Raw genomic sequence first — 20602 nt, 5'->3', positions numbered from 1 at the left:
GTTACCACAGTGGGCTGCTAATTTGTGAAGCTGAGAATCTAACACTTAGAACCTGCCAAGGCTACCGCGACGGTGACGAGGCAGTAGTTCCTGGGCCCTTGTTTTCTTTGATATGCAGTCACCTCAGGTTTCTGAATCCTACAGGGTTCCTCTCTCTCTCTCTCTCTCTCTCTCTCTCTCTCTCTCTCTGTCTCTGTCTCTCTTTCTCTCTCCCTCTCTTTCTCTCCCCCTCTCTCTCTCCCCTCCTCTCTCTCTCTCTCCCACCCCCCCCCCCCACTTTCCAGTATTTTTCCACTAGCATGCCCCTCAAGTATCCAGTAGCTCAGCAGGGAGGAGCAGGGGCTATACATAAGTATCTTTTTTCTTATAGTCTCCAGGAAGTTGGCCTCCTTACAGCCCTGTCTTCTTTCCAGCAATCATTCATGTACTCAATTTCCAGGGATTTAAAGTCCGGCCATGAATAACAAAACTCATGGTTTCCTAGTGAAAAGTTTGCTGCAATTTGAAAACTATGATTTTTTTTACTGCTTTTTTATTGAAAAATAAAATCATTCATATTCATATTACATCTCAATTGCTATCCCATCCCGTGCATCCTCCCATCCCTTCCTCCCTCCTGCTTTCACCCCATTCCCCTTCCCTATGACTGTGACTGAGGGGGACCTCCTCCCCCTGCATATGATGCTAAGGTATCAAGTCTCTTCTTGGTAGTCTGCTGTTCTTCCTCCAAGTGCCATCGGGCCTCCCCATCAAGGGAACATGGCCAAATATGGGACACCAGAGTTCATGAAAACCATGATTTTTTATGACTTTCTCATCCCATTTAATTTTCTCCCCTCTGAAAAACTCATCCAAACAGACCTATTATTGGACTATGAGGGAAAGCTAAAGTAATAATGGCCATTGTTATGTTTGTGTTTTGTTTTTTTCTTGAAAAAGGAATCAAGAATTAACTATAAAAGGTATTTGTAGGTCTAGGGATGAATGTAAACCTTGTAACAGCTTCATATAGGCAACCTTTCTTCTTGATGGCTTATTCCTCAAGTCAGATGCCAGTACTGTAGAGGAATTTTAATCCAGCAACACGGCTGCTCTGGCAAGCAGATCCTAAGACCTAGATCTGTGTGATGCAGCTGGAACGCAGACACATCTTTCGTACACACCTTTAATCCTAAACAGTGATATCTGACAGACTGAGTCAGAGATAGGATATGCCCAACTCTCATGAGAACAGACAGGCTAGAGAAACTACTTACGAGCAGTGCAGAGAGAGTAGAGGAGGAGAGTACAGTACAGGGGTACAGTAGAGTTCAGGAGTATACACAGCTCTGTGCAGTTTGGTGCAGTTCAGTTGAATGCAGTTCAGTAGGCAGTTTTTCCAAGCGTAGCAATTTAGTGAGAAGCTGAGAGAAGCCGTCTTGAATCAGTTAATATGGAGAGTAATTTAGGCCCGAACAGTTGAACTGAACCCGCCAAGCCAGAGGTCAGAAAGCGCTAGAAATGATGAGCTTATTCAGCAGTAAGTCTCAGAGGCTGAAAACACTCTAGGCCTAGCTAGCAGATAGAGGTTGATAGGTGAAGCCTTCAAAGTTTGCGCTAGCAGAAGATTAGATTGTACAGAGGCTAGAAGCTTCCAGATCTAGGGGTAGTTAGTTAGACAGAAATGCTCTGGGCTCAGTAGTAGTAAAGCTTGAGTACGGTTCTCATCTCATCCCATCATCAGAGGAAATAAAAACATTTACAGAGTGTTAAAGGAAAAAGTACTGACAATAGCAGAGGAGCAAATGATGTAGACACGTGATATGTATGCAACACAAAAGTGCAAGCATATTTTTCTGGCTTTTATGCATAAGGAGTCAAAGACAAGTATGAATTAAGGAAATAAAAATCCCTCATGTACTGTCCTGTTTTGAGCATTATGGCTTATGTAGGCATTTTATTCTAATACTAATACATTTGTTTAATAGTTTTCTAATTAATATAAATATAAGGAACAATTCTGTGGTCAGTGCCTATTGCCCGAAGTTTTGTACTAACTTCCCTTTAGCTTAAAACATGAAATAAACTTGACTTATTAATTTCAATATCCAAATACTCTCTCCAGAGGGCATTCACTTCTCCAGTCTCATCTATACATGGTAAGCACAACCAGGCCTTTTTGGTTCATTTTTGATTCATCTCCCCTGTCTGTAGCTTTGTTTTAGTACCATTTCAATAACTACTTCTTGTCTAGGCTGCGTAGCTACACAATCCTTATTTGTGAACTATCAGTAGAGCTTGTGTTTCAAAAGAACCAGAGGGTGAGTCAGACAGCAGCTTGTAAGCAACCCCAGTATTCTGCTAAAAGATTCCTGTGGGTGTGTCATGTGACGGGAATCTGGGGAAATGTAGAAATTCATGGCTCACAGGGCTTTGTTTTGCTCGGGCATTCTTTATTTCTGATCTCTTGTGTTACCTAAACTCTTTTATCCAGGTTCTCAGATTGATCATGCTTGGTTTTGTCTTAGGCTAAGTCCCTTTATAATTAGGAAGTGGTTGAAAAATAAAAGTATCGCTATTTTGTCATGTCTTCCAATGTTACAGACATAGTCGCCAAACTGTACACTTTTAAATTTTCTGCCTTTTGTTTGTACGTTTTCTTTTATTTTTGAGACAGGATTTCTCTGTGTAGCCCTGTCTGCCCTGGAACTCTTTCAGTGTAGAACAGACTAGCCTCGAACTCATTAATCCACCTGCCTTTGTCTCCCAAAGGCTGGGATTGAAAGCGTGCACCACCATGCTCAGCTGCAATTTTTCTGCAGCTGAATAAAGAATAAAATTCTATTCTTGTATTTTGTTTCTTTTTTTCTCATTTTTTCTTTATGCTAAACATTTTAAATATGCTTTTTCATATTTTAAATCACCATACAATGTATTAATATCTTGGCACTAAAAAAAGCAGAGTGACCCAGGTGGTGGTAGCACATGCCTTTAATCCCAATGCTCGCAAGGCAGAGGCAACCACCTTCTTCTACAGAGTGCGTTCCAGGATAGCCAGGGCTACACAGAGAAACCCTATCTCCAACCCCTCTGCCCCCGCCTCCCAAGGTTTATTTTACTAGCTTCTCCTCCCCACTCATCTCTCCCATCCCACTCATGTTCTTGATCTTCCCATGTAAAACATTCCCCGAGTCTCTTTTTCAATTTTGTGGCCCATGCATTGCTTTGCCATGGACCTGCATTCTTTCAGAGCACTTAACACCAAAATACTAGACAGGAGCCTGTCTTAGTTAGGGTTTCTATTGCTGCGAAGAGATACCATGACCATGGCAACTCTTTCGCTGTTGTTTTGTTTTTTGGTCTTTCAAGACAGGCTTTCTCTGTGTAGCTTTGGCTGGCCTGGACTCACTCGATTTGTAGACCAGGCTGGCCTAGAACGCATTGATCAGCCTGCCTCTGCCTCCCTGAGTGCTGGGATTAAAGGCATGTGTCACAGTGCCAGCTGTAACAACCCTTATAAAGGAAAACAATTAATTGGGGTTGGCTTACACACACTCTCAGAGGTTTGGTCCATTATCTTCACAGGAGAAAGCATGGCGATGTGCAGTGATACGGAGCTAGAGGTAGATGAGACTTCTCCATCTTGATCGACATGCAGCAGGAAGTCTTGAACCACACTAGGTCTGGCTTGAACTTCTGAGAACTCCAAGCCCACCTCCAACGACACACTTCCTCCAAAAGTGCCACACCACCCAATAGTGTCAGTCTTTGTGAACCCCTTATGTCTCTCTTTAGTCCTATGGTACTCAAAGTTGTGTCTGTAGCAAGATTTTAAGTGCAATACTGAGGAAAAGAGGAGAGTGGGCATTGTTGTCTTTTCCTGATATTAAAGAAAATGGTATTTTATCCATTTAATGTAGCATTGGCTAAAAGTTTGTCACATATAACATTATTATTTTGAGGTATGCTTCACCTATTCCTAGTGTGTTTAGCACTTACCAGGAAGGCATGTTGAACTTTGTCAAATGCCTTCTGTCAATCTACTGAGGTATTCATATACTTTATGCCCTTAAGTTTACTTACAGAGTGTATTATACTTATTGATTTGCATATGCTGAACTAATCTTTTATCTCTGTGATGAAGCCCACTTGTCTGACATGATTTTCCTAATGTGGTCCTAAATTTTGTTTGCAAATAGTTTTGAATTTTCATTTTAATGTGTGTGTGTGTGGGGTGCACATGCATTTACCCCTGGGGATTCCAGAGAAGGCTGTTGAGTGCTCTGTGACTGGAGTTACAGGTTGTTTTGGGAAACAAAATTATGTCCCTTCTCCTTCTTAGATTGATTGATTATATATATATATATATATATATATATATATATATATATTGTTCTGCTTGCATGCTAGCAGAGGGCATCACATCTCATTATAGATGGTTATGAGCCACCATGTGGTTGCTGGGAATTGAACTTAACACCTCTGGAAGAGCAGCCAGTGCTCTTAATCTCTGAGACATCTCTCCAGCCCCCAGGAAGTATTTCTAACCACCACTGAATCGTCTCTCCATCACTTAGATAGGAATATTTGCCCCAATAGAAAATTGGTTCATAGTTTTATTATGTGCAGTATCTTTATCCAGTTTTGGAATCGGGAAAACATTGGTTTATAGAGTTTGGTAGTTTCTCTCCATTAAATTTTGTGAAACAAATTGATTAGAGTATTATATTTTGCTTAAAAGTTTGATAGAAGCCATGTGCATGGCAAATACCTTTAATCTTTGCACTCAGGGGCCAGGCAGGCAAATCTCTGTGTTTGAGGCCAGCCTCATCTACATAGAAAAGCAAGTTCTAGGCCAGATAGGGCTATATAGTGATATACTGTCTCAGAAAACAAGACAAAACAAAATAATAAACAGAAGGGTGATAGAATTCAACAGTGAACTCATCTGGTTCTTTGCACAGAGATTTAATTATAGCCTCCATCTCATTGTTCTAAGAGACCAGCTCATTTATATCTTCTGGCTTTAATTGTGGTATGCCTAATGTATTTAGAAATTCATATACTTTTCATAGATTTCCTAGCTTTTTGATGTGTACGTTTTCAACAATTCCTTAATGATGTCCTAGATTTCATTGGAGTCTGTTGGAACAACACTCTTTTCACCTACAATTTCATTATTATTTTCTCCCCCCCCCTTTTTTTTTTGCCAGTTTGGCTAAGGTTCTACAATCTTCTCAGTTTTTTCAAATAACCAACACTTTGATTGACCTTGTATATTGATTTTTGCCTATTTTAATGATTTGTCCTAAATATGCATTATTATTGTTATTGTTACCTTGTCATCTGCTGGGTTTGGGATTGGCTTCTTGTTTTCCAGAGCCTTGATGCACGTCAATTGGGTGTTTATTTGAGATATGAATGCTTTTCTCACATGAATGCTTATGGGTATAAATTGTCCTCTTATGACTGCCTAGGGTGTGTCCTAGAAGTTCTTCTGGTAAGTTGCATTTTCCTTGTTTGCTACTAGGAATCTTTAGATTTCTTCAGTGACACACTATTGATTCAAAACTATTCATTAGACCTTGACTTATGGCCTATGACATGACCAATTTTGGAGGGGTTACGATGTGCCATTTATCATCTGGTGGGTAGAATATCTTGTATGTATCTGTCAAGTTCAAATGATTGATGGTGTAACTTGGCCTTTTAAACATTTTTTTTTTGAGATTATAAATACAATTACATTATCTCCCCCATTTCTTTCCTCTCATCAAACCTTCCCATGTAACCCCCCCCCATACACATACCCCCACTGCTCTTTCGAATTTGTGGCCTATTTTTTCTTCATTGTTGTCATATTCATTTATGTATACCATGGAGAACCTACTTTACTAAACCTTTACTAAACTAGCATAATCCCGAACTGCATTGTAAGTATTTGTCCTTATAGTCACAAATATACCGCAGATAATCCTCAGCCCCTCATCAAGGATGGATCTATCCCTTTGCAGCAGATGGAGACTATTACAGGCAATCACTGAAGGGCTCTGGTAGGCCTGAGCATGACAAACACGGCTCTGGGAGACCTTTTCCTTTTCCCACTCCACCTGCTTTGCTAAACCAGAGATAACACTCCTAAAGTTGGCCACCAAAGACTATTCTCTTATTGGACACTTCTTTTTCCTGACGCTGACCACCAAGGTCCAACTATCAAAGTATTGAAGTCCAGCAATCAAAAGCCCCCTTTTGCCTACTCTAATTAACATGCCCAATCAAAATGAGCCAACTCATTCTAACACAAGTTTCCCTTTATAAAATGCCATTTGCCTATGGGCCATGCCTGTCTCCTCTCCATCCACGAGTAGTCCTTTGTCGCTCTGGGGCAAATAACTCTTCCCTCTTTTCTTTTCTCCCTTGTCCTCTGTCTCTTGTCGTTGTCTCTTATTCACTGCCCTTTGTCCCGTAGGGCAATTGAACTCCTTGGTGCTGAGAACTTGACTTTGATGTGTCTTCTTTCTGGCCTTTCACTTACAACCAATCAGCAGAGTTGTGGAGCCTAGTTTCCAAATGACACATCTACTATACAGTTCTGCATCGAAGACTTGGGGATCATTATGGCAGAGGTAATGGAAAGATTTTACAAGCCAGAGGAACAAGGTGAGTCTAATGTGAGATTGTGTCTCCTAGAAATGTCAGAACCCACACCCATAAAGTCTCACCAACCTGACTTCCTAAACTTGTTCTGAACAATAACCCAAGCAATAGATATGCTTTAGCTTAACAAATAAATAAAGTATGTGGGTATTATCTCCCATGTATGTTTGTACACCACATGTATGCAATGACCACAGAGGCCTGAAGAGGGTGTCAAATTCCTGGGACCTGAGTTACAAATGGTTATGAACTGCCATGTGGGTGCTGAGGTGATGGGAATTGAACCAGGGTCATCTGGAAGCAGTAGCTAGTGGCTCAAAACATCCTTTTACAATAACTTGTAGTTTTACTTTAGCTTTTAAGTTTTAGTATTGAAATTCTGATCTAAATATCAAAGTGGGGAACTGAAGTCTCCCACTATTGCTGTGGCAGAATTTATGTGGCCTTTGATGCTTTTCAATGCTTATTTCATAAAACTTGTGTTCAGTACGTAATGCATACAAGTTTACAAATGTTATATTTTCTTGGACATTTTTCCTTTATAATTTTGGAGTGCATCTCTTTTGCTTAGTTTAGGTTTGAAGTATCCTTTGTCAAATATGGGGATAGATAGCCTTGTTTGTTTATGGTTTATGTCTGCTTGGCAGTTTGGTTCCACCTTTTGATACTTAGATTTTTATGTCTTTGCTAGAGTGTTCCATCAAGGTAACAAATAAGCTGGTATTGTTTCCCATTCCTAAAATTCATTCTTCTGTATAGTATTATCTGTTGATACTTTCTGATGCTTTTTATCTATTGACCAGTTCTTTCTATTACTTTGATTTGGTTCTTATTTCTTTATTACATTTTCCCCTTCATATTTTAGGGTTTCTTCTCTAACTACCGTTTAAAATTCACTTTAAAGATTATCCTGTCCAGGTCTTGTATAGATTTTCTTAGTTTGTGCAACTATTGACTCTTCTATAGGTCATTCTATTAGAACACAAGATTCTGAATTTCGTCTCACATATTTCATCTATCTCTGTGATTTTGGATTCCATTATAGGGGAGATGGGAGTTTGGGAATGGGTTGCAGCTAGTAGTTGTATACTGAATTTCTTTGTTGTGTCTTATGAATCTGTTAGACCAAGTTTGTCTTCCAATTCTATTTGGTTGTATTCTGGACATCTTCCTGAGGCAGTTATGTACATGAAGTGCAGAGATAAACTGGTGAAGAGTAGAGTGGTCTTGGCTGGGTGATGGCAGGGCAGTGCTTCAGGCTACATGCTCACTGCCAGAAAATGTAGATGTCAGAGCTCCAGCCAACCATGAACTCTAGCATCTCAAGAGCTAACACCCTGCTTTGAACTGCAAACACCAATGGAAACAAGACTCAGGTCCATCTAATAACCCCGGGACTGAAGCTGACATTGATTCTGTCATCACACACATCCCTGGACTCACACACATAAAAATCAACCTTTAAAATTAAGACACTATTTCTACTAATACAAATGATTGTTCAATACAGTTACAAACAGCAGGAATGTTATCTTAACAAACAAACCCAGTGTAGAGGCTGCAATTCCAATTGGCTGAGACCAGAGAATTCCTAGGAGTTTAAGGTCATCTTAGACTACACAGTAAGATCGTCTCAACAAAACAAAATAAATACAACAGACAAACCCCTCTGACAAATAAATCTTCAAAGCACAGTGAGTGTGGACCTATTTTAGGACACAGTGTTCAGTTTTAGCATATCACCTTCAAATCGAAGTTACAGGTAATTAAAATACTTCCCACATTGTTGAAATTTGCATTTCTGTATTTAGGAAATTTAGCACTCCCCTCTTTTATCACATTTATAGGGCCTAAAGGTTACCGCAGCTGTTGGCTGTGGTAGGCTGCCTGTTCCCTGGGCACTGTACAATAGGGACTACCACTAAGGGAACTCAGTGTTTACAGTGGGACATATGATTTTTCTGTTGATTATTACAGCTGATACTGTAACAGTGAAATAATTGAGAAAAACAAATGATTGTTATTTGACCATTTGAAACACTGAGAAGAATTGGCCTTTAGTATTTTAATTAGTGTAGGAGATTGACGTTATGGTCCTGACGTTCTCTGCCCTAAGCAATCTTCCCAGCCCCAACCATAAGTCTGTATGACTGCTTGCTGCACTGCATTCAGACGAGTGTAGGAAAGGGACAAGAGCTATATATAGTGCATTTTTATTTATTTTACAATCAGGACATTTCTCTTTATCTTCTGCTTTCCTGGAATGGTGAGCAGTGTGGTTTGCTGAACAGTGTGTGTGTGTGTTTGTGTGTACGTGTGCGTGTGGTCAGTGTTTAAAACCTTCTTTCCCACAACTCCTGTTCCACTCTGGGAAATAAATGAAGGTTCTAAGAATAAGCAGAAAATCTATACAATGTGTAAGCTATCCTTCCCTACATACAATGATGATCAAGAATAGTTGACTTTTTATGTTGTGTGAGCGTGCGCTCTCTCTCTCTCTCTCTCTCTCTCTCTCTCTCTCTCTCTCTCTCTCTCTCTCTCTCTCTCTCTCTCTCACACACACACACACACACACACACACACACAAATCATAAGCTACAAGAAATCCAGGGACTCTGATCACTTCCATGCCTGCTTTTCCCCAGCATACAGTATACCTAAAATACAAATAATTGTTCGATTAAAAATCTTTCATGAGAGAGAAATGTGAACAGTACCCCAAAGCAACAGATATACTTAACTATAATAACTGTTATCACATTTCATTTTCTTTCAGAACCAATTACATATGGTGGACAGATACTTAATGAGAATTTTTACTGTTATTTGTCATGAAGAACATGACAGTGTTTGCTAATGGGATCTCTGGGAATGCATTTATGAAATTAAGGTACATGATCAGATGGAAAAAGTTCTAAAAGTCAAATTCTAAGCTGCTTCCAGGACCTCAATTTTTTTCAGTGAAAAGCCTTTCAGTTTACAAATAACAGACATAGAATATTAGAAAATTTAAATTTTTTAATAAATGTGCTTTGTTCACAAAATGTGAAAAAATACAACAAACACAAACGTACATTTTCAGGTACACTATGCCCACACACTTTGCAGCTACAGTAAAACAACATGATCTGTTCACAATCCCAACGAGCCCAACCAAAGCACATGATTATCATCTGACTTTTTTTTTTTCCCAAGGCAGGTTCTCTGTGTAACCCTGGCTGTCCTGAAACTCACTCTGTAGACCAAGCCAGCCTCGAACACAGAGATCTGCCTAACTGCCTCCCTCTCAAGTGCTGGGGTTAAAGGCTTTCCCCACCACAACTTGGCCCATATCATGTCTTTGAAATACCAAATTATTTTGGAAAAATTGTATGAATGTGACAGGATGTCCCTTAAACTATTTATATCCAAAATGAAATATTTAGTGTACCCATGTGATACTGGAAGGACCCATGAACCTCAGTGGTCATTACTTATATAATCTGACCCCAACCCACAAAGACTGCTTATATTTCAGCACTTACACACTGAACTGGCCTTGTGGAATATGTATTGGTGTAAGTTCTAACTTGAGTAAGCTGAGTTTACAGTAACAAATGAAATAAAACCAAACAAACTTATACTAAGTGGTAGTAGTTCTTATAAAGAGATATTTTTAAGCACTACTTAAATACATCATGCACACCTTGGAGCAAAAGCAGACTCAATACCAGTAAACAATCAGAAGAATTCATAGCACCAACATTTCTGCTGTAACACAAACACTGTCTCAAAGGTCATCCCAGATCAACCTTCCAAAGCACTCTTTCATTTACTTTCAAAGCAATTTCATTTGCCGTATTGTTTTCTTTGCTCTTAGCATTGTAATTAGTAAACAAAATAAACAAAAGAACAGTATGGTGAGAGATCCTTGTTTTATCCTGAACACAGTGCCTGTTCAATCTTTGTCTTCTCTTCTATTGAGGGAGTTGTAAAACATTATCCTCTAGTGCCAAAATGAGAAGAAATACCAGCCCTAGTGATTATGGGATTGTACGCTATTGAAAGTAAATGAAAAATGTCAAGTTATTATGGCATAGTTGAACAACTGATGTTTATTGCATTTAGACAACTGACATTTCTAAAGTTAGTTTTAATCATGTTACTTTCATTAACTTAGCATGTAACACTGAACTTGAAATATTGGATACATACAATGAACAGATATCTTAAAGAGTGCGTTTATGTTTTTCTAAATAAAATTGACATTCAAAGTTAACTATAACAATTCACAATAAGCACAAAAACATCCATTTTACCAGAGGAAAGAAGTGCAGTTTATGAAATTTAGGATCAACTACTGAAAATGCAAGATTCTTCTAAAAATACACACACACACACACACACACACACACACACACAAATATGCACGCGTACATAACATTAACCATGAACTCTGAAACTGTGATATTTCAGTGCAAAAACCTCAGTATGAGGTAATTTTAATGTACTAACCACTTGAAAAAAAAATCCACACAGTGGCACTCTTAAAAATGATAGTTTACATGACACATGACAATTGCTGGCTGACAAGACAATGTGGACTAACTGTTCTTAACTGTTTAAACTTGTCTTGTTTTGACGTATTACTTCTAGTTAATCATTTGCTTCTGATTCAGAAACACAGAAAGGCATTCATCAACGTGGAAAGGGAAATTTCCCACAGCCAACTAATTGTTTATATAGTTAAAGAAAATTTTCTGCTAGGGCTTAGAAAGGATTAGGATACCAAAAGGTCAAGACCATTTTATGAGATTATCAAGAGAATGTTAATTTCAAAAATGTTAAAGTAATTCCAAATATGTAGTGCAGCAGTGCCTTAATGGACAGTTGAGGCGCTAGCAGAGTTGGTCACAGCAGAATATAAACTCTTACAAATGCAAACCCTTTCATAAAGGTGTTCCAGGTCAGTATTAAGTATTGTACATTGTTCCTTGCTTAAACAGAACATTTTGTAAATGAAGTCTAATTTTTAAAAAATAAAAAGGAGCTTTCAGGTGTAACTACACTGAACAGCAGAGCTTGGATGAGTAAGAACATCATGGAAACATGACTTTGGCAATGGTGCTTGCTGTGCTGTGTGAATGACATTAGCATACAGAGTTTGGGAAATCTCTCTTCTAATGTCTAATGATCCAAAAGGAGTTTAAGATGAAAAGCGGCATCGCCTGTTTCACAAGGTCAGGAATACTGCGTGGTCTGATGGTACTGAGTGGAAAAGGTTTTCTGTAATAGGCAACAATTTAAAGGAAAGGTAAGTGCACCACAAACAACTAAACCAACCTATGTGTGAAATATTTAACTTGTGACTCATCAAAGTGCAATCTACAGCTTTCTACACATCTTAAGGTTCCCCACGACAATGGTGTAAAGTCAACACTAAACTGAAAAGGAAATACATAGTAAATTAGGCTTCATAACAGCACTAAAGAGAACAAAGGTACCTTTTTATTCTTAATGCTAACAGTGGTTTCTGCTAAGACAGAAGTCACTCTGCATGAAATTTAAGCTTCCTATATAAGAATAAAATTTGAAATCCAGAAGTAGAGAAAAATAGCAAACTCTGTAAACGTTTGCATTTCTTCTATGCAAACCAGGCTTTAAATACCGAGTTCATGTTAGTATTCTGATTAGTGTAAGTAATTAGTTGAGGAGTCTGGAATGGAGGGGCCTTTTTGCTGTTACACTAGCTTAAAAGTAAGATGGGATCCTCTAGCTCATAGAATGGAATAGAGCTGGCTTGACTTTCCCCGGAATCTGAGTCGTAAGGAGCATCAGGGAGCTCCGTGAAACCGTATGCTAGCTGTTCATCTTCTATATCTGATCGCACATAGCAGGAAGGGTTAGAATACTCCTCGTCTTCTACACTGTTGAAATCCTGAGGAATATATAACATCCCTGGATAGTTCCTACTAACCAAGTCACTGGTGGTTTTAAGGGAGGTCTTCCTAAAAGCCATGAGATGCATGTGAGAAAATTTTGAATACTTGAAGCGCTTAAAGCCCAGGGATTCTATGGCAATCCTCCAGCTCTTCATCATCATAGCATGCCGGTTCTGATGGGAGGAGTCGGGAGTGATGATGAGCAGTAAGCCATTCAGCACTAACAGCTCATGGGCTTTCTTGCAGCAAATCCATCGCTGGTAGGGTGACGGGAAGTAGGAGAGGAGGAGAGAGAAAACCACCACATGGAAGAGTTCTCCAGGAAGAGAGTCAATAGGATTTTTCAGCTGCTTCAGAAAAGCATCTATAGCGTCCTGTGCGAGCTGGAGTGGCTGCTGAAGCTGCAAGTTCAGGAAGTCACACTTATACACACTCTGTGGAAATAAAAACAACAACAAAAGGCACATTAAGAATTTCAGAGTGGTATGGGAGCCTGTAATCCCAGTTCACAGACGCCCAAGCTCAGTCCTGTATGTGGGAAGCCAGCCTGGACGACAGTGAGGCCCTGTCTCATAAAAGAAAAATCAAAACAAGACAAAACAAAACCAATTTCAAGAATATGTTCACCTTAACGCAAAGCTTCACAACATGGTATTTAACGTCTCACAGATTTTCTATATAACTTAGCATTGATTACCTTTCCCTTCTAACTGCACAGATTTTCCTTTCTTTCCATTTATTATTTTATTTTTTGGAGATAGGCCTCCTGTGGCCCAGAGCAGACTCAAACTTCAAAGCCAGCGGTGACACTGGGCTTCTGAGCTCCTCTTCTCTCTTGGGCTGGGATTGCACATGTGTGCCACCCTGCCTGTTCTCAGCTAAACTTAAAAAAACTTGAGTTATTAAGTCCCTCGAGTTTCTAACCATCACTCTATACATGCAAACAAACACACACAGACTCTCATACACCCTAAGTTAGGAATAACTTAAAGCATCTATTTAAAATTTATACTTATTTTGAATTTAATTTGGATAAAACATACAGAATGATTCATTTCTAACGTTATTCATTTACATTTAGTGTATTACCAATAGTTATCACACACACACACGAGAGAGAGAGAGAGAGAGAGAGAGAGAGAGAGACAGACAGACAGACAGACAGACAGACAGACAGACAGACAGAGAGCGAGCACTTTTAAGAAGATTATGAGACTTGTTAAATGTTATGCCATTTGTAAATGAAATATCTACCATGGCATGTGTGCAAAAGTCTTGCAAACAGCCATTGGAACTCACATCCTGGAGGCCAGGATCAAGGGAGGTGACTGAAACAAAAAAACGAGCTAGGTTAGTGGATTGATCCACTGATGGATTAGCAGGTGAATGGACTATTGGGAGGTGACAGAAAATGTAGTAGGTGAAGACTAGTTAAAGGCAATGGATGCTGTCTCTCTGTCTCCATCTCCACTTCTGTCTCTGTATTTAAGGATAGTCTGCCTTGCCTCAGGCTCAAAATGAATGAGCTAGCTGACTGCAACCTCTGACATCCTGAGACAAAAATAACATATACCTCCTAAACCTGATTTCGTCAAGTGCTTTGTCACAGTGACAGAAAGATAACTGACGGATAACGCAGGAGAACTTATAAACTTCATATATGCAGAATGATGCTACCACTCTTTTAAAGGTCAGTAAAATGTATTTTTTACTGTATTAACTCCAAACATTAAAAATGACAACGATACTACTTTTACTCTGTTAAAAAGCTAATTCCTGTCTTGAAGCAAATTACACATTAAATTTAATTAACGCCATCCGATGACTAAGGAAAATACAACAAAGGAATAAATATTTCTTAATTGGCTGGACACTAAAACTCTAAACTCTATAGACATGTGGAATAAGAAAGTACTACAGGGTTTCAGGGATGGCTCCATGGGTAAAAGCACTTGCCACGAAAGCCTGAAGAGCAGACTCACATAAAAAGCCAATGCACAGAACCTAGCATCTCAGCACTCCTACAGCAAGATGGAAGACTAAGACAGGAGAACTTGCACATGCAGTACAAAGGCAGACACATAGGAATCCTAAGTAATACACAGACATCTTGTAACCTACAAATTTTAAAAATGACAATGATTTTTATTATAGCATATTTCCAAATCCCAGCTTTCTAGATTTAAAGAAGGTACAAAACAAATAAAATAAAGTATGTTAAATATTGGTTAGCTAAATGCTAAACTTTTAAGAATATATATTTAGTTTGGAATAGAAATAATTTACTAGTTGGTAAAAAAAGGAAGATATATTTGCCATTTTAAGAATATAAAGATAGTACTTTTCCTTCTTAAAGATACATATAAAAAAAAAATCCAGTGAGTAAATAAACCACATACCTCTACAGCAGGTACAATGTCTATGCCAACAGTTAAAAATTCTTCAAACTTCAAAAATGGATTAAAGCAGCTGCCAACATCAAGTAATCTGATCTTTCCTGAGGCTTGAAGCAACCTAAAAACAAACACACATTTTAAAATGTAAACTGAAAATAGCACATGCAAAAATTCCCATACGAGAATAAAGATTATTGGGTAGATTATTAGCTCTTTAAATCTTGTCATAGGAGGGGGGCTTAAAGGAATGTTGTTGATGTTGATTATATCTATGCATTCCATGTTAAGAGAGACATGTGTGGAACTTTTATATGCCTCTATATAGTCTATGGTTAAATAAAAACACTAGTTTTGAAAATGGCTATAAGAATGAGGCACTGAAATAAAGGAAAAGAAAAAGAAAAAGAAAAAAAAAAAAGAATGAGGCATTGTTTTCTATTTCTTGAACTGTCTTTAAATGTCCGTCATACAGTGGATTCCAAAAGCGGTTTGTACATTTCAGCTTCTGTAGTACTTCCTGGCACGAAGCCTCTGAAAACATTTTACTCTTACAGAAGAAACTAAAAAACAAACAAATAAAACCACAAATAGCAACTTATTGTGAAAACAAATATTTCCTAGCCAAGAATACAAAGAGTCTTAAACCTATACATTACACCTTGGGAATGTTTTGTATAGAAAAAAATGAACTCAGATTACTCTCAATAGAAAAATACAACTGAGATTTCATTTTAATTTGTCTCAATGACTAATGTCTAAATGAAGAAAAGGAAAAAAATAATAAAATAGAACTCTGTAAATCAGGGATTTTTTTTTTAATGCAAGAAGTCCTCATTTCCAAAAACAGCAGAAAATGAAGTAGCAAATTTAAACATAATGAAATTTTGTCAGGCTCTATGCAGTAGACAGAAGCCTTTGTAGGTCCCAAATCCACAGTCTGAATAAAAACAATAATTAAAACAGTATGACTGTCTCAACTTCCAACATATGCCACTTTAACTAGTGTTATAACAATTTTTTTCTACAAAATTTAAGAGTACACGTTGGAACAACAAAGGAACAAGAATGTAAGTAGTTGGCGAAGGACGGAATGTTGTTATCTTAAAGGCTAAAATGTAGAGACCTGTCTAACTCTGCTCTGTGGCTTGGCTAGCATTTACTTTAGAGGTTTAAACTACAGATCAAAACCTGATGTTTTTAGAGAAGAAACGTAATCATGGGGTTAGTATTAATATATTCAGCTAAGTGCTCAATATGTTAACATTTCATAGAAATAAATAGTAATCTGTTCTATTACAAATCATCTATAATGGACGTCTCTACCACAATATTTAACACCAGAGAACATCTAAAATATCAATGAAAACTTTTACCAATAAAATTTAACTTTGAGAAGTTATTTGAACAAAGTTATAGGTGTATAGAGGATTAGCATTTTCACCATGTGTACTTTTTTTCAGGATCTGTAATATAACTTGCTCTGATTAGAAAATCCAGATAAATATCAGCATTCTGTAACAAATAGCCAGAAACTTTCTCAGTGACAAGAACTGCTCTGGAAACCTGAGGGTGGCCTTCTGTACCCTGGCTAGTCTAGGTAAGGACTGTCATATGTAACCTGGATGGTCTGCAGCAACTAATCATTTGTACACCGGATTACATCTGTCAGACTTTAAAATACAACAATATACTAGGGAGGGAAGACAGGCAAGCAAATTCTTGTGGCGTAAGTTAAAAAATGCTCAATCAGAGCAAAAACTCTTGACAGCATCCAGAGAAATGCCTAGCTTTTACTTGTATAAATTTGAATACCCTGATAACAGCTAGTCAGAACAAATGAAAGTCTATAATATACTAATATATATACTATATATAGTACTCATCACCATTTAACCCTTGAGGGTGTAACTGTTCTGAAATTACATAGATTAAACAAACAAACAAACCGATCCCTCTCTCTTACTATGTACTATGGGGATAAGCAGGACAAAATGAGACAATCTATTCAATGCTTGGCCAAGGTCTGGTACATTTATTTTAAGGCAAGGTCTAGCTATATAGCCCACAATAACCTAGAACTTGTTCTGCAGCCCAGCTGGCCTCTAGCCCAGGCTGACCGTCAAGCCATGATCCTCTCTCTGTCCCAACCCCAAGTGTGGCAACTACAAGCTTGTGCTAGTATACCTTTTTTTCCCCTGACATTCAAAATTATTAAGGGATCAAACAATAAAAATGCCATTATCCCTTACCTAAAGGAAGGAGCAACTGAATTTACTAAGCATGAATTATCCTATGTTAATATTGATAATACAGTATTTAGAAAAATTAAAAAATTAAATGAGTTAAGGAACAAAAGACCACACATTAGCTATAGAGCCACAATACTGTTAGACTACTTGTTGAGTTGCTGGTGATCACAATTTTCAAAATAATAACATCTTACCATATATCACTAAATTGTCAGGTGGGAAAGCAGTATCAGAACTTCAAATCATCTGTTATATTTGGTTAAACACCAGTCTAGGTATTATGGAGGTATTTTTTAAAGATATGATTAATATTTATGTCAGATGTCTGAATAAAGCTGACTTCCCTTTACAACATAGGCAAGTATCATCCAATCAATTGAAAGTGAAGAGAAAAAGATCAGCTTTTTCTAAAAGAAAATAAATTTTGCCTCCTGATTGATTCCAGAACTAGCCCTACATCAGATTACAAACAAGGCAAACCCTATAACCATGGAGAATAATTCTTATTGTACTCATATATATTTCTCTCTATGTATTTTATCTGTCTATCCAAGTGTGTGTGTGATGTGTGTGTGTGTGTGTGTGTGTGTGTGTGTGTGTATGTATGTATGTATGTATGTATGTATGTATGTATGTATGTATGTATGTATATCTTTTTCCATTGATCTCCTTTTGGGAAACCCTACCTAATACACAGTCGCAACATGTTCTGAAGCAGAGGAAAAAAGAGAGTTGAAACCACAGAGGAATGTTAGTGGAGCCCCTACTGCTAGTTTCCTTGCAACATACTACGATGCATTGTTTCCCTGTTCCCAAAGGAAGTCTTAATGAACATAATTTCTTGAAAGGAGGCAGTCTACACAGTGGCCAGTTAGTAAGTGTATAACGGCTCTGGCCTAGGTGCTAAGTTCACTAAATACTTTCTTACCTTTGCAACTCCTACTAAGCTCTAAGAAAACTTGGCATTACATACTAGTTCTCTCATAATTTGGAGAGAATGGCTTAACTTAGAATACCATGAGTTCTTTTAAACAGGCATCCTCACACTTTCAAAAACCATGACAGAACAAAAATTTTTGGAGACAGGTTTTTTTCCTCTTGAGTGCTTTTTAAGGCAAGAAACAATTAAAAGTTATGAGATTGAGGAAGACAATTCATCCTGAAAGACTCAACTCCTTCACACTTCCTAAGGGCACACATTGATTGTTGATTAAGTTCTTAAGAACACTCGTAAGTTTAAAGCATGGCATTTTTCAGAAATAAAACAACTATTTTATTCACTTATGCCCACATTTATTCTCTCATTTGCTTAAACACAAGCTAGGTATTTGTATGCCAGGGTTCCACAGGTTTCAAAGATATAGTGATAAGATAGTCCCTATCCTTCAATATACACAGCAGGAACCACTATAAAAATACACTGCCTTCTCAATTATTTTAAAAAACTCTTCTATACAGACAGCCAAGGTTGAGCAGAGGGGAATTAAATAAATAATAAATGCAGAGTAATGCATGAGGACTATCATCCTTCAAATCACAAAGGGTATTCTTGAAATTAAATATGTACTTATTCTTCCATACATACATACATATATTCTTCCATATAGTTAATTTCTCACTCCTGAGAAATTGATCATTATTATTATAAGAATAAATTGAATACAGAATATATCATAAAGCTTAATTCAGGGAAATACTTCACAATTCTGTGAAACACTATGGCTGAAGATACTACTCTGACTTTGGCAAACCCACAATTGGGTAGGGAGACTTCATCAGCTAAGTGATGCACAGGAGCAACTAGGGAGGGAAAGGAAGACTCTCCAATAGCCAGATGAAACAAACAAGGACAGACAAGGGCTGAAAACCCCACTGGGGTATTAACGGTTTGTAGTTTCAGTTCATGTTGTAGCACTTGAAATAGCAATAGCTATCCCATAAGTTTCATAGTATAAGGTTTAGAGCCCAAAAAATGTATGATTCATTGGCTGAAATTGGGCTACACACTATAGATATATAGATCTTGTATAGGTCTGAATTTTAGATCTCACCAACACTCACATGCTCAAGTGATCTCTCTCTCCAACATACACACATGCAGGTTTTTCCCTACATACTAGTATATATTACATTTTTTTCAGAATCTTGAAAATTTAGAATAATGTCCAAGATAATAGCTTATTTGACATCTTAACAGAAACAGTGAAATCTATGAGTATAATTCAAAGCAGTATATTATCCAACTCTCAGTATCATTGAATCCAGTGTGCATAAGTGAAAGTTAAAGTCAATTATGACATGAATTTTATGGGTTACAAATTATGTACAACCTATTAGAAATATGTTGTTTATAATTGTTTAAAGCATGACATATAATTACTTTTCTTCTATTTAACAATTTTCTTATAGGCATCCAACTTTCATATTATTTCCTAACTCTTATAAAAGTCACTTTTTCAGAGTATTTATGAGCTGGATCTCACTGCACAGCTCATGAACTGAACTCATCACTTCAAAATTTCAGGACCATAGCTTTCAGGAACACTCTGTGAAAAAATAACCACGAGTATACAGAGGGGGCCCTGGCCCTCTTCCAAGGGAAACCAATCCATTCCACACTGTCCCTCATTATGGAAGATGAAGAACATCTCTAGTCCGAAACAACTAGAAATGCCCAAAAGCTGAGACCTACTGAGCTCTGGACCAGATGCCTTAGGTGGAAAATTCCACACCTAGCTTCACATGGTGAGTCAGAGTCAAAAGCAAAATCTTGTTACACATGTGGTAACAATTAAGTTCTAGTCTATGTGTTACATGAAACAAATCTGCTGTTCCACCTGGGTTCCATCTCTTAGATACCTCTTTGCATGTGTATATAATTCCTCCCCCTGCCAAAAACAAAACAAAACAAAACAAAAACAGAAAGCTGAAATCCAAAGCACAGCTGTTCCCAGCCATTTAGATGTCCAACCTGTAATATAACTTTTTGCATTACATCTTTTGAAAATAACATTCCAGAATGGGTAACTAGCAAACCGCATAATACCTCTTCTCTTCACTCAGCAGAAAAGAACTGCACTTAAATAAAGGTCACTCAGATGTTTAAGTTTTATTCCTTCTCAAGTCTGATGGGGTTGAAGACCAGATAGCTCAGTCTTTCAATTAAGCTTAGCAGGATAAGGGTTAAGATGTTTTTAGATCAATATAGATGTTTTAAGCTAATAGAGATGAGATATGATAGCTATTGATCTTCATTCAGAAATTTGGACCCAACAAGATAGTAATACAGATAGCCAAATGACTATGAATGTAACATTTATATAATCCCTGATTGGCTTGTGGTTCTTCCTGTTGTATGTAGTTTATTTTATTCATGGGTAATATAAATGTACACATTAAA

General features: G+C 37.7%; 1 protein-coding gene across 1 annotated transcript in view; it reads right to left on the bottom strand.

Annotated features, from left to right (window-relative positions):
• Positions 1-9634: 9634 nt before the first annotated feature.
• The window catches only part of SAMTOR (S-adenosylmethionine sensor upstream of mTORC1), a 51220-nt gene continuing 40252 nt past the window's right edge, over positions 9635-20602 (bottom strand). The window contains exons 4-5 of the mRNA XM_084784370.1: positions 14957-15071; positions 9635-12991 (exon numbers count right to left, since the gene is read on the bottom strand). Of these exons, the coding sequence (XP_084640496.1) occupies positions 12362-12991; positions 14957-15071 (745 nt within the window). The 3' untranslated portion in view covers positions 9635-12361. The remainder of the gene's footprint in view (positions 12992-14956; positions 15072-20602) is intronic.

This window comes from Acomys minous (assembly GCF_964271855.1).
Source record: "Acomys minous genome assembly, chromosome: 6".
In the NCBI taxonomy this organism is placed as follows: domain Eukaryota; kingdom Metazoa; phylum Chordata; class Mammalia; order Rodentia; family Muridae; genus Acomys; species Acomys minous.
The sequence above is the reverse complement of the archived record's forward strand: the minus strand, read 5'-3'. Positions and strand labels throughout refer to the sequence as shown.